The following is a 15,089-nucleotide window of genomic DNA, read 5'->3' on the forward strand; positions in this document are numbered from 1 at the left end:
GTGGCAGAATGAAGACCCTGCCATCTTTGCTTTGCTTATCCTCCATCTGACAGGTCACAGAAACCTCACTCTGGCCTCCACATGTGTGGAGAGGATTAACTGCAACATGGACACCTTTTTTTTATTTTTTTATTTTATCCAACCACAGTGCTGCGCGACAGATTTGGCAATCCCCACATGTGTGTGTATTACATGATTACATGTGGGTTGTCCAAATGTCTGTACATCTGTGTTTCTATTTTTCTCTGCTTAGCTGCATCAGATCTAAAGGATTTCTCCCATATTGTCAACACCAACGGCAGCAGCCTCAGCCACAATCCAGCAGCCTACACAACAACAAGAGCTGGTATCTTTCCCCAGTTCCCAGCTCTCATAATAGTTTAGAAAGTAACAGCTTAGTCAGGGGAGTGATTAAAGTCTGCTCCTCTGAGGTCAGCAGGTTTAGCAGATCTGGATGAGAGCACTGCTGACATGGCAGAATACTAGCTGGACTAATTATCAACAATTACCCTAATACACATGCTAACACTGCTCTCTCCCATGATCTCTCACACTGAATGTGGGTATTGGAATGCGTAGGTAAACGTGTGTGCCTACACATGTGTAAGTGTGTGTTAAGAGGCTCTCAGGGTTTAGCCTCGACAAGTCATTTCCAAACACAACATTCTCAATCTTAAGTGATGCCACAGCACATCATGCCTGTATTTTCTGCATAAATTGACTTGATTTCTCTGAACGTGGCTGAAATGCTTCTACTGAGTGATCTCTTGGAGGAAATGATTATTTAGTACTCTGGATTAAGTCTTTGCAACTTTTCAAAGCACGATGAAAGCAGCTGTGTGAGAATATGAGGAGACTACAGAGAAAGAGTTCATGTAATGGGGGACATTCCTCCACTAGGTGTCAGATTTCTCCTGTTATTACATCTGAAACCTCAACAAGGATGATAAATGACATCAAACAGCCCCTCTTCATCTTTGGATCCTTATCTGGCCCAAAATCAAGGGAAAACCAGCTGGCTGAGCCACCGTTATTTATTACCTAATACACCACATGCTCTTTCACCTAATGCATCAACTTGATGCTTTGTGTTATCGATTAACAGAGCTTTCTCTGGTGATGAGACAAGTTAATCACCAAGAGGTTTAGGTGTTCCTCTTCACACCTCCAGACCTGATAGCTTATTTAAAGATGATTTACTCCTCAGTTTGATGCTTTGCTTTACAAGAGGTCACACCAAGGCTGTTTGAGGCAAGGTAAGAGACTATATTTAATGTCACAAACAAAAGCAGTCAAGTCTTTGTGTGATTGGAAAGCTTGCATATTGGAAAGGGAAAAAAGCTGCTACCAAATAGATCAACATGGAGCAATAACTTTCAGCACGTATAGAACAAGACATAATTCACACAAACATGGCAAGAGTTTATTCAGCTGCGATTCAAACACTCCGTATGGAGACTTGTAGATATGCTAGCAGGGCCTCTCCACAGATCAGAACCTGCAGGAGGACGCCGCACACAATCCTAATGATGCAGTGAGTGTAATTACTATCATTTCAGCTGCTGTAATTACTTCCCTCCTCTTTGCTTTTAAGGGACATGTTAGTATTCCCTCTTCTATTAAAGTCTCAAAAAACATGGCAAAGTGGCTGACATGAAAAGGGCAAAAAAGAAAAAAAAACTGACTCTAGATTGAGAATGTGAAAGCTTTTGAAGGGAATGGCAGCTTTTAGATGGTGGAGCATCCCTTTAAGAGCCGACTTGCAGCTGTAGGAAAAACGGGGGAGAAGTTACATTGATACCCGTGTTTGCTTACTGGTTCTGATATTCTATTCATTTGCTGAAAGGTGAGGTGATGCTGCGCGGTGCACAATCTGACCTCATATCAGAGATAGCTGCCACTTAGACACTATGCTGGCCACCTTTGTTCTCTTAATTGCTTGTCGGTCGCTCAAAGTAGCTCAGAGACAGACATGTTGGTCTCCTCCGGCTTTTTTTTTTTACTGGTGCAGGTGGCTGATAAACACATTCACTCTCATCCGTTTCCTCTAAACTGGCTTCATCTTGTGATTTTAATTGCTTGCACGTCTCTCCACAGCACTCAAAGCACCATATGTCCTCTCACTGTGTAACTACAGTGTCCTGTGGACAGAGAGCAGGACTCAGCTGCAGTGGTAACTTCAACTCCTATCAGTGCAGGTCTTTGAAATGTTTCACAGTTGGTCTTTGTCGTCCAAATGAGTGCTCTTATGCTATTTTTTTTCTTATCAGGGGAGAGGATGCCCACCGCTCAGCTCTCATCGCAGCCCAAACTCCTGCTGGAGGAGGACAGGGAGTCCGGTATCGGCTCCACCCTTGACCTCGCGAACGGCTTAGAGAGCCACAGTCAACATACCAATAGCCACTCTGGCACCACTTCAGTAAAAGAGTCAGACAGACACCCCAGAGAGAAAGGTACAAAACAGGAATCGGGAGGAGCACTTTCATCTGTCAGTGTGGCTGCCATTGATTTCTTTGGAAAGGCATATGACAAGAGCAGGAGCTGAAACCTACTAAAGCTGGTGGGATCATGTGGTCTAAATGTCCCTCAGTGAGATTTCCTTGCATAGGAGCAGAATAAGTCAGATGGCTTTGTTCTGCTAATGTGAAAGCTAACTTAGGTGATATTTCTCACTCAGAAGACAGAAATAACTGAGTAAAATAGAGATGAAGCTGCCGGTGAAATATTCCCTTTTTCCTGTCGGTCTAATCCTCTCTGATTACTGTTTTGAGCAGATAGATCTCCCCAGGCTTCAAGAGCAAGTCCACACAAGACCAAGCAGCTTCTTATCAATATCTCCAAGATCCCTCTCCTCTTCATCCTCCTCTTCCTCTTCGTTTGCTCCTTGGACATTCTGAGCTCTGCCTTCCAGTTGGCAGGGGGTAAGTATAACCATTGCTGCCCCATCAGCAGGTTGGTCACCACTCAGTTGATGTTTGACAAAGAAATGAGTCAGAACAGTTCACACTGTCTTACTAGGCTGCTGTGTAATTTACAGCAGAGCCTCGTCTGGTGACCTTTTGCATTCGGGAAAACAAACATTTAGAGTCTTGTTTTATATCACTCCTGGCAACCTTGTCATCTCTCAGGCAGTTTTTTTGTTTTAATGGTGTGAATGTGTATGCTTGTGTGTTTGTGTGTACGTGGGTGGCATATTTAACCAGGTAAAGTGGCAGGGGACATTTTCCAGGACAATGCGGTGCTGTCTAACCCTGTGGCTGGGCTGGTGGTGGGGATCTTGGTCACTGTGCTGGTCCAAAGCTCATCAACCTCCACCTCCATTATCGTCAGCTTGGTGGCCTCCGGATGTGAGTCGGTTCATATAAAGTGTGTGTAAATGTGTGTGTGCCAGCATATGAGCTGCTCTAAGATTTTAAATAAGATCTAGGGAGGAGAGAAAGCGTGTTGGCAAGCTTCATTTAGTTTATGATTTGTTTGTTTTTCTGCATTGTATGCCCGTGTCTCCGCAGGCTATTGTCTTTTGCATGCATATATATTGCAAAACACTGAAAACATGGACTCAGCATTACATACAGAGAGAACAAAGCTCCCACGGTGCATCTTGCAGTTGGAATCTGTCTTCCTCATGGAAGACTTTATCCTCCTTGAGCTGCTGCTTAGCATAAAGTACTGATTGAGCAAATGTGGTTTATAATAAATTTATAAATGTTACAACATGATTGTGTATCGGGAGAGAAAAAGAGGCACGTATGTATATTTTAAAGTGCGTGCGTCCTGTTAGCTTAGTGTCATCTAGGAGATGAAAATTTCTTCACTTCCCATCTTGTCAGACAAATTAAAGGTTAAAACTGTTTTAACTTAAAAACTTTTTTATCACTCACAAATTCCCAAAAAGACTTATATCTTCTCATGCATCCACATGAACCTTTACGTAGCTTTTTAACATGTTTTTTTTTTTGGCTTGAAAGTTGTTGTGCATTGTTGCTATGTGTATAGTAGGGTTGTGTACACAGGATTGTACTGACGTAAACCTTTTGTGTTCCCACTTCTCTGCTCTGTTTGTCACTGAAGCTATTTAAAACGCTGGAAGATGTGGGAAATTGTCAAATCTGCACAAAAAACACAATTAGATTTAAAAAATCTTTGATTTTTTAACAGCTAAGACAAATTCACAATGTTTTTTTTTATTATCATCTTGTTAACAACATCGTATTTATATTTTACTCTTTCAATACAACAGTTATGTTAAATACTGGCGCATCGAGAGCATCATGTGTACCATTTGCTATGTCACATAGACTGTTTATATTCTGGAGAGGCTTGTGATTTCACATTTACCCTGTAGAATATGGAAAATGTATGAAAGGTAAATGATAATAAATTTAAAAAAAGATAATAAGCTGTAAAACTGTGAGGTAGCTTTTGTAGATTGTGGGGAACATGAATCTAATGGACTATTCTCAGCAGCGGAGAGCACAGTGAGTATTTCTTAAAGCAGAACTATTTATTCGATCTTGACTCGAAACAGACTAATAGCTTATTTTCTGCACATCCGAGTTTTTGTTACCATATTATAGATAACAGGGCTGTAGAGCAAATTTGTAAAAGCCACCTTTGAATCACTGGTCTAGTAGGCTGCAGTGGAATCAGAGCAGTAATTAAATAATACAATATGACACAGTGTGATCTCCCACCATTTCATTCTGTCTGGTTTATTTCTCCTCGTGGGAACATTTTTATCAGTTCAGGCTCTTACCTGACGGCGTTCCATTTTCAGTCTATAAAATGAACGACATCAGTATGCAGGAGCTGCCTCTCTGCTTCAAAAGCCCTTTTATATGAGCGCACAGAGGAAGATTGCAGTTAACCGCCAAATAAAGAGGATAGGGTGAATGTTTGTTTCCACAAAGCGTCCTCTCCTGTATATCTGCCTCTATTCACCTGTAAAAATCCTTTTACATTAACAGTCATGTCTAGTACTGAAATTAAACACACAATCATATATAACACATTAAAATTCATCGTGTTTCAGACATTTATTCACTAACAGTGTGAGTTTTTTTTTTTGTCTTAAACTTAAAAGGTGTAAAAAAGACTTTGATGTAAAATAATACAACCTTCTGTTGGTTCTCATCTCACAGTGTTAGAAGTGAAGTCTGCTGTTCCAGTCATCATGGGGTCCAATATTGGGACTTCTGTCACAAACACCATAGTGGCCATGATGCAAGCTGCTGAGAGAAATGAGTTTCAACGGTGAGTGCAGATGTGGGAAGACAGACGAAGGGGGAGTACCGGAGAGCGGGAAAAAAGAAACTGAAATAGACGAGTTAAGAAAAGTGAGGAAACGGAGGGAAGACGGAGAAAATAGGTGAAAATGCTGGGCAGTAAGTAGATGATGGTGGAAAAGCATCAGTAGCTCTTTGTTGACTATTTACTCCATTGCAGTGTCATCTCTAAAATGTGACAATAATGGCCTAAATCCACATTGATTCCATAACAGATAATCTCCGCCTGAAAAAAGATATCCCACCAAACAGATGGCTTGTTGCTAATACAAAATCCTTTTAATGTATTAGTTCTTTTTGATATACGCACACTAGGTCACAACAAAAATGCTCATCACATTACACACATCCTGAAAAGTTGAGAATCAGATTAACAAGCAATTACTCTGAGTAGATGATCGTTCTGTCCTCGGATGAACATAGTTAATTATTGTGACCAATAACAGTGCTTTTGCTGGAGCGACAATCCATGATTGCTTCAACTGGCTCTCCGTCCTGATTCTGTTGCCTCTGGAGGCCGCAAGCGGTTTGATAACCCGGCTGTCCCACCTGCTGGTCACAAGCGTAAGGCTCCAACCTGGGGAGGAAGCACCTGAACTACTGAAGGTCATCACGGAGCCAATCACTACACTCATCATACAGGTAACGCTGTTACCCAACAGCATTTCTACAACACTGTAAAACCATCCCTCAGACAGGAAATATCCAAAATGTCAGCAGAAGGGGGCAGTATAGGCTACAATGTTGTTCTGATAAGTAGAAGAAGAAATGAAACGTCTTCCATCTATGAAAAAAATAAGAAAAAATCTTTTATCTTCAGGTGTTACTTTAACTCTGGGAATATCGGGAATATTGTTAAATGTGTGTCAGGTCAGAAATGATTTGTAATTTTTCCATTTATCGATTTCTGTTTCCATTCTCTCTTACAGCGCTTAAGAGAAAATTGTGGATGACTTGGTAAAGACCAAAATGACAAGATGGTTTAAATATGGGCAAGAAAACCAACATATGTGACAAACCCACAAGTTCTTTCCTAAATATATTCAGTCCCTGCTGCAATTTATAATGTAACAATGGGCAATTTTATGATAAATTTAGCTACTTGAAAATTAATGTCATAACTTGCTACTAGTATAACAAGTGGTGACATTGTGGTTTACAGTTATTACATTTTTGAAGAACTTTTAATGCTAATGTAAGATGTAATAATATCATTGAGAAATTACAATTAGAATGGCCAAAATTGCTATAGTTTTTAAAAAAAATATTTCTGAAGATTAAAGTAATTCCCGGAGAAGGTGAATTGCTTTCTCTTCATTTTCTTTTTGTGGATGTTTCAGAAATCATTTGCTTTTGTGTTTTTCTTCCAGTCAAGGGATCTAGTTTCCAGTCCTACCATCTTTATCTGTGGATATGTCACCAAGTTTAGATTGTCGCTGTACATTACCACTGTGCACCTGCAATATCATGTGAAAAGTGTTTAATTTGCTTCTACTTTTTGCAGCTTTTAAAACTGATTACCTCAGATCTGTTATCTTAAAAAAAAACAACAACAAATAGACAGACAGATATGCAATCCTCCAAAATGCAGCAACGTGTAGGCTCAGGAAATCTGCTCATCACATTTTATTAGGTTTTTACTGAAGTTTAAGAAGCCAACAACAAAGTGGAAGCAAAATACTGAAGCATGTACATGTATGTGCAAGGAACTATGGACTGTGTTGCTTTGTTGTCTGCTGGTGAATATAACCACAACGCATGTGTCTGTCCAGGAGCTCACATCTTTTTTATTTGTTTTTCTTTTAATAGTAATATGCTTTATTTTTATTGTAGCATATTGATCATCATGGCAGCTGTTCTTCATAGTTAAACTAGTAACTGTGTGGAAATTTAATATTAATTAAGAACAGCTTTGTGAGGGCTTGTATCAGGTAACAACACATAACGCGAGTTGGACATGCAATTTACTATGAAGCAATTGTTTTACACCTGGGAATGTTTGCAGTGGTTAATTGCACAGGACACACAGGGCAAAATATTTACATAAATAAATAAATTAAAAAATGAATAAATAAATAAATAAAAACAATTATTTCATGATGGTAAAAATGACCCCAGAAAGCCAACAGCTAAAACCCTTTTTAATCCTTTAACCTTATTCTCTTTTATTTGCCATTAGCTGGACAAATGTGTGATCATGGGTCTTGCCATGGGAAATGAGGACATGAGGAACCAGAGTCTGGTGAAGAAATGGTGCCACAGTGACACGTTTATGGTAATCATGCATATTCCCCTCTACTTCATTCACATGCTGATACTGATGTGGTGACCTGCAAATGACATCTTGCACTGAGTATTTTTTCTTTCTTTCTCCAGTCAGCTGACAATAGGAGCAGTGAAAACTGTGGCCTCAGTGATCACACTTCATTTTCATCGCGTGTAAAGTGTGAGTAAAAATTACAAAAAGTCTTTGTGTTTTTGTGAGAGGCTGTCCTGATTTTCACTGGCTCTGTCTCTGTAGGCAGACATTTGTTTGTGTCTATGGAGCTGTCAGATCTCACAGTGGGCCTGATTCTCCTGGCAGCGTCCCTGGTCGTCCTCTGCACATGTCTGCTGCTTCTGGTCAAACTGCTCAACTCGCTTCTTCAAGGCCAAGTTGCAAAAATCATCCACAAAGTTATCAACACAGGTGGAGTTTCCCCCTCATCTTTTTAATCAGGGTTCCTTCACTCACTAATATGCAGAACATACAGACGTAGGTGAAGGTGGGAACATAGATCTGCCTTTTGGTTCAACTCCTTCACCAGACCAGACCGATACAGATCACTGCAGAAGCTGCACCAATCTGCCTGTTGATCTCCCGCTCCATTCCTCCCACACTTTGAACAAGACCCCAATATACTTACACTTCACTTGAAAGCAGACCTGGAAAAGACACTCCCAGGAGTGGGAAACTCTGTTCCTTGAGGGCTTTAGTCACGCAGGTCTTAGAAGTTTCCCTGCTCCAAGACACCTGATTTGTATCAAAAGGCTCTCTTTAACACCCAAGCATGTTGGCCTGGTAATCTGAGTCAGTCGTGTAGCAGCAGGAAACATCTGCAGGACTGTGGCCCTTCAGGTCCAGGTTTTTCCAGTTCCGCTCTACCCTCTACTGGCTGGCACGGTCTCAGTCTCGGTTCTGGTGCTCATCACAGTCGCTTCACACTCAGCTGTGAAATGCTCCAATGAGAACTGAGATCACAGCCTGATGTAGCAAACAGAATGGCATTGTATGCAAAAACCCAGACCCCATCCTAAATCCACAGAACAAGACCTGCCTAAACTCATAATAACAATTTTAATAGATTTAGCCCATTAATTGGATGAAAATACTTTTGTTACAGAGATGTTATGATTGTAGAAGCTGCATCTGGTTGCCTTTGAACAGCAGTGAACTGTTTCTACTGTTGGGTTTGCTTTTTGCTGACTGTAGGTTCCTCAGTTTATAGACTGATATGTGGAATGAATTATTTACATTCGAAGCAAATAAAAAAAAACCATCATGATAATTATAACAAAAGAAAGTAATCTCCAAAGCCATGTCAGCTGTTATACACTATTCAGAAGGCACTTGAGTAATTTGTCCCTGTGCATCCCTACAGACCTACCACATCCATTTGGATGGCTGGTTGGATACATTGCCATGTTCGTGGGTGCTGGGGTTACATTTCTGGTCCAGAGTAGTTCTGTCTTCACTTCAGCCATGACGCCCCTAGTTGGTAAGTAATATGTTTTATGTTTTTTCCCCCCATATCATCTCACAACAACAAAAATACAGATCTAAAAATAAAAATGCTGAAGCAAATAGCTGTTTGCTCATTGTCAGAGTATTATCTTTTATTGTTATTAATCCAGTTGAGAGGCTTAAATAATTCACTGATGAAAGCCTAAAGCCCGAGCTTTGTCTGTAATGCAGGATTCCAGTCAAGCCTCTGTCCTACATCGGCAATTTTAGCTCCAAGCAGGCTCAATTAAAGACCCCCACCCCCGTACACACACTCACATGCGCACTCACCCCGTAAAGTTGCATTTCTTTCTAATTAACAATCATCTGAACCATCTTCCAAAGGATATCAAAGGATGTCACTTTCCACTACCACTTGTGGAATTGAATTTAATTGTATTGAATTGAATTGTAGTAGTTATCATAAGCGCTCAATTTTAATCAAAACATGTTTAAAGCTAAAAGCAGAGAATGAAAGACGATGGCAATAATATGTAAAAGGAAAAAAAAGGGGCTGAGCTGTGACTCACTAATTTACATAGATTGTCCCACTTGAGACTGACAATATTTTAACTTCTCAATGCCTGAATTTATTCACAAATATAAAAAACAGAAAAATATAGAAGAAAAAGACTGGAGTATAACAAAATACAATTATATATCAAATACATTTATAATTCAGTTCAATTCAGCTTTGTTTGCATAGCTCCACTTCACAACAATGTTGTCTCAGGGCACTTTATAGACACCAACTGACCAACTGATTGCATAAAATCTTGATTTTGATCCAATCCCCCATCCTTAGCATGCATGAGGCAACAGTGCAGGAAAACTCCCTTTTAACAGGAAGAAAAACCTCCAGCAGAACCCATCTCAGAGGGCAGCCATCTGTCTGGACTGGTTGGGGAGTAGAGAACAGGAAAGACAACAATTCAAAAATGAAGATAAATAATAGATTAATATTATAAAATAAATACAAGTATACTGTTGAATAAAAGCAAATAAAATACATTAAAAATGAATAAACTAAGACCAGAAATAGTTTGTCACTAGTTTGCAAAAAATTACATTGATAAGTAAGTCAAAGATAAAGTACATATTGTGTAAATCAGCATTTAACTAGTGGTAGAAAGATGACAGATTTAGACTTTGGAGGTCAGTAAAGTGAAACATTTTGCATTATTAATACAAATCTTTCTTTCTTGAAAACCAAGTACTTGTATTCTGAAACTCCTGACGACACAGTTTCCAATAAACATGACTTTTGTTTTTGATATAAACATGGAAATTCAATTGACTTCAAATATGCACATGGGAAAGCACTTAGGCTATATACAGCGAAATGGAAAGGAACTGAAATAAATTTCTTATGTTTTATTGAAGCAAAACATCACGAATATTCCACTTTGTTTGGAAAACTTAAGTTCATGATCAATAGGACTTTATCTGTTTAAGATGGTGTTTGTTATGGCTGCCAGTATGGCCCACTGTGGAATTTAGCTAGGTTTTCACAGCTTCACAGCAAGGTTATTTCTTAGTGAGGCGGTGAACTATCCTTGATTTATTGAGCCAGCCATCTGTATAGATCTGCATTTTACTTGCTGAAGGCCTAACTTAGGTTAAAAGTATATATTCATGCATCTGGTTGTCCACACTTCTGAATTTAAATCCCTTCTTCTTTCTTTTCATGAGATCTACAATGTTTTTATTCTTCACTTCTTGTAGATTCGACAGGTTTTGTCGTGGTAAATTAGCTTTCATTTAACTTTTTTGGAATGATTCACAGTGGCATTGTTGAACTTTGCAGATACTTTTCTTTTGTCTTTTCCTGAGCTTCACAAAAAAAAGGGAATTGAAGAAAGATGAAAAGAAATGAGCTGAAGTTCAAATATGTTTAACCTGAATTTGCCATCATCTAAATGACTATTTGTTGTGTAGAGATCCTACCTCAGAGCTCAGTCTGCTTCTTCTGTCGACATTGTATTTATTCCCAGCTCACGTCTGACTTGTGTCACACTGTGCCTGTGTGAGGCTGTGGATAAGATGTTTTTGAACATGGCTAAAAATGGCCTTTCCAAAGGAGTCTAAGTACCTGTAGTGTCTGAAAATGTTCCAGGAAGCAAAATTGACAGCTTGGAGGGCTCCAACTTAGGTTTTCAGTTTCTTTTGATATAAATCTTTTGCTTCAGTATGACTCCTTAATTTAGTAAAGTTCTGGCCCTTTAAAAATAAAGAGAGACAATTTAACTCTTCATTGGGCAAATGAGCATATTTAATCTCTTCATTGGACATACAAAAGGCCTTTGCATGTTAGTCCATGAAACCATAAAAGCACACTGAATTCTCATCAGTCATCAGGCTACATCTCAGCTTCTGAGATCAGAGTTCAGAATAAAATTGGACAAAAACTCTACAGACCCTTAACTACTGCATTACTTTTATTTTAGAATAAATGTTTCAAGTCATGTAATATCATCCAGTAATATTAAACTCTTTGTTCTATAGTTAAAAATTTAAATTTCCATGTATTTCATTGTGTGGATGATAAAGGGTTAACTAACAGAACAGTGTGATGGTAACTGTGCAGGCATTACCAGCTACTTGGAGGATGGTTTTTATGCACTTTGCAGCTTAAGTTGCTTCACACCATCACACAACCACACCACCAACATTTCTTATGCGGTAAACTGATTCAGTGAATTACTGGGGTCATACGCTGAAATCAGTCGTGAACCCATTAAAAATGTGTTCCCTTTGAACATCAGACCATTTCTTTTTAAATTCAGTTTGGTGTTATGGATTGTTTCATCATCTGCGGAGATAGTGACCTGCTAGCTCATTATGCTAACTAGCTCAGGGATGTCCAGCTCCGATCCTTGAGGGCCACAATCCTGAAGACTTTCCAGGTAGCCCTGATGCAACACCCCTGACTTAAATTAATGAGTCATTGTGCAGAACTTCATAGGCTGTTGGAAGCATTTCATTCTGCAGAGACACACTGTAAACCTTAAGGACCGACTTTAGACACCTCTGAACTAGCTGTATCAATACTGATCAAAGGTTACCTCAGTTTGTACTCTGCTTCTGGAACTTCAGCTCAGAAATCAAAGCTGATATTACAACACGGATGAATCATTTAAAGTTCACACCCTGTCTGAGTATCAAAGGCAGAAAATGGATGCAGTTTCAGCTCTTACAACGTATTTGTTTGCTTTGTTTTGTGTGACCTTCAGACATCCTCCAGTGCTCTGAACCAAGAGCTACTGTTCTCCAAATAAAGAGGTTTCTCCTTCTTTTCTTGATTTTCTGAGATTTACCAGCATCATAAGGCCTAATTCCCATCAGGCCTGAGCAGTTTATGCAAACAAAATTCTGAGGTGCATAATGACGAGAGAATGACACTTTATCAACTACTTATCAGCGGTTCTTGTTTCAGTGAGGCGCGGCGAGAACAGCTGATGGAGGTTCTGTCAGTCAGACCCAGAAGAATTATCACAGTAATCTAACAGCTCATAAACTGCTCTGTTGTTTCCAAGGCTGTTTGTTTCTGCACTGTTATATCAACTCTAACAGCAAAACCTCCACACAGACATTTACTACAGTAGTACTACATGCTTTAGCAGTAGGCCAGATTCTGTACACCGCATTATATGTGTAATGCAGTGTACACATGTTTTCATGTGTTCTCACTTCAACTACAAAACACTAGAAATATGCATGTTAAATAAAGATTCTTTTGCCATCTAAAACTAACCAAAACAGAACTTTAGTCCATGTATGTAAAATGATAAGAGTTTTGTGTAGTATGTTAGTTACATATTTGGCAGTGGATACTGCCAGCTAAAGAAAGCATATAATATCAGTGACCACTGAGTCATCGGCCTGCTACAGTGATAAATGTGAGATCGGAATAATTTCTTCTTTGAAAAAGGAGTAATTAACCAAGCTTGAAATGAAAAGGCAAGAGACCGCATAAAAGTGGGATCTTAGTCCACAGATAGATTTATGTTTGCGTTCCATGTTGGATTATTGCTCTGCCTCCTCTTCAAATCTCTACGCTACCAAATCATACTATCATGGAATGAAAGAAACAGAGCAAATGAATAATAGTGAGCATTTAGACACACACACACACCATTTTTACCATTTGTGTGACATCTCTGTCAGGGATTGGTGTCATCAGCCTGGAACGGGTCTATCCGCTCACCCTCGGTTCCAACATTGGCACCACTGCAACAGCCTTGTTAGCAGCTCTGGCCAGTCCTGGAAACAAACTCGCAGCTGCCATCCAGGTAGGCTGATGTTTTATTAGACACACAGAGTAAATCATGCACTTACATGCTGCATCTCTTCTTTTGTCTACACAGATTGCTCTGTGTCACCTCTTCTTTAATGTCTTTGGCATTCTGCTGTGGTATCCCCTTCCATTCACGCGTCTTCCTATAAGGATGGCTCGCGTACTGGGAGAGCGCACTGCCAAGTACCGCTGGTTTGCAGTCTTGTATCTCCTCCTTTGTTTTTTGCTCCTTCCATCACTAGTGCTGGGTCTCTCAATGGCTGGTTGGCGGGTCATGGCCGGGGTTGGGGGTCCTTTTTTGGGTGTTACCATCTTCATTGCCTTGGTAAATGTGATGCAGGCTCACAGTCCTCGTCATCTTCCAAGCAAGCTCCAGACTTGGGACTTTCTGCCAAAATGGATGCACTCTCTCAAACCGCTTGACCGCCTGATCAGTAAAGCAACAGCTTGCTGCAGTTTTACCTGTGAAGGGGTTCAGGAAGAGGAAGAACAAGAGCCCATCTCGACAGAGATACTTTCTGGGGACACCCAGGATGAATCTGCTCAGAGGAAAGAAGAGCTGGCTTATAACAACCCAGTCCTGGACTGCCTGGATGAGAGCAGACCAGGTGTGCCAGTTTTGAAATTAAAAGGGTTGGAGAGATGCAACAGCACCCCTCTGTAGTGGGACTGATAACGTCTAAATAATACTCCACTGTCTCAATTCTGTCTGTAAAATTTAGTCAGTTTTCACAAATAAAAATCGAACCATTTCCCACAATCATGCTAACAACTGAGCTATGTACAAGATTTAAGCCAAATCCAATTTGTTCTCTGCTTGTTTTGTCATAAAAATGAAGTGATTATCTTCCCTTCAAACAGAGTAGTAGCAGTAGTAGTCCATCTTGTTAAAACTTTCACATCCTAGCCCCTCTTGCATTGTTAAGAGTAACTAATACATCCAACTGACATTTCCCCCTAAAAACAGAGGTGTGGAAAAGAGGAGAATTAGGTTTGAGCTTTTGCTCAACAGAAAACTTCAGCTGAGATGCTACAGATGCAACATGAAGCAGTCAATCATCTTTCTGCAGGTTTTGATATAATCTGTCAGTGATATGAGTTTATGATGAAGGTCTTTGGCTCTATTTGAGAGCAGGGTTTAGAGACATCTAGCACCTAAACGGAAGACTACTTTCACCCGACTGACAAGGTCACATGGAAATATAGAAATTTAAATTGACATTTTTAATGTCAGATGTTTTGGAACATCTGTTTAATGTCAAATTGGAACAAGCTGAAAAACTATCTGCTGGTGAACACCGGGGCACATAGTTTACACTGGATCAAGTGCTCCTAACAGCAAAGCAGGTACTAGAGAACATTTTAAAGCCTCGAATCATAAGCCCGTTTAAGACTGTAATGTGTAACGATAACAAAGAATTATGAAGAAAAATAGATTATTAAAAACTATGATTTGTGTCATTTCTAATTTTATCATCATAATCAGCTCAGAACACCCTCCAGGAATGATCCACTGCATGCACAGCCTTCTACATGGTACAACGTCCATCCTGATGCCATAAATGGCACACAGAAAGGAGTACGGTTTAGAGTGAGCAGAATTAAAAGCAAGTGAAATAAGTTGTTGTGAATGTCGTTTTGTTAAAAGTCTGTACAAACAGAGCTGTACCTGTATGTATGTGTAGCACACACAAAAAGGGGACAGATAAAAGCAGTTAAAATGCAAAAATCACTAAAAACAAAT

General features: G+C 39.7%; 1 protein-coding gene across 1 annotated transcript; it reads left to right on the forward strand.

Annotated features, from left to right (window-relative positions):
* Positions 1-2,278: 2,278 nt before the first annotated feature.
* Positions 2,279-14,009, forward strand: slc34a1b (solute carrier family 34 member 1b; the record flags this gene model as incomplete). The annotated part of the gene is made up of 11 exons (XM_079250155.1): positions 2,279-2,453; positions 2,775-2,921; positions 3,204-3,347; positions 5,142-5,253; positions 5,732-5,927; positions 7,465-7,560; positions 7,662-7,731; positions 7,807-7,974; positions 8,927-9,043; positions 13,216-13,340; positions 13,416-14,009. The coding sequence occupies 11 exons, from the start codon at positions 2,279-2,281 to the stop codon at positions 14,007-14,009; spliced, it is 1,944 nt and encodes a 647-aa protein (XP_079106281.1).
* Positions 14,010-15,089: the final 1,080 nt, after the last annotated feature.

This window comes from Telmatherina bonti, assembly GCF_933228915.1.
Source record: "Telmatherina bonti genome assembly, chromosome: 12".
NCBI classification, from domain to species: Eukaryota; Metazoa; Chordata; class Actinopteri; order Atheriniformes; family Telmatherinidae; genus Telmatherina; species Telmatherina bonti.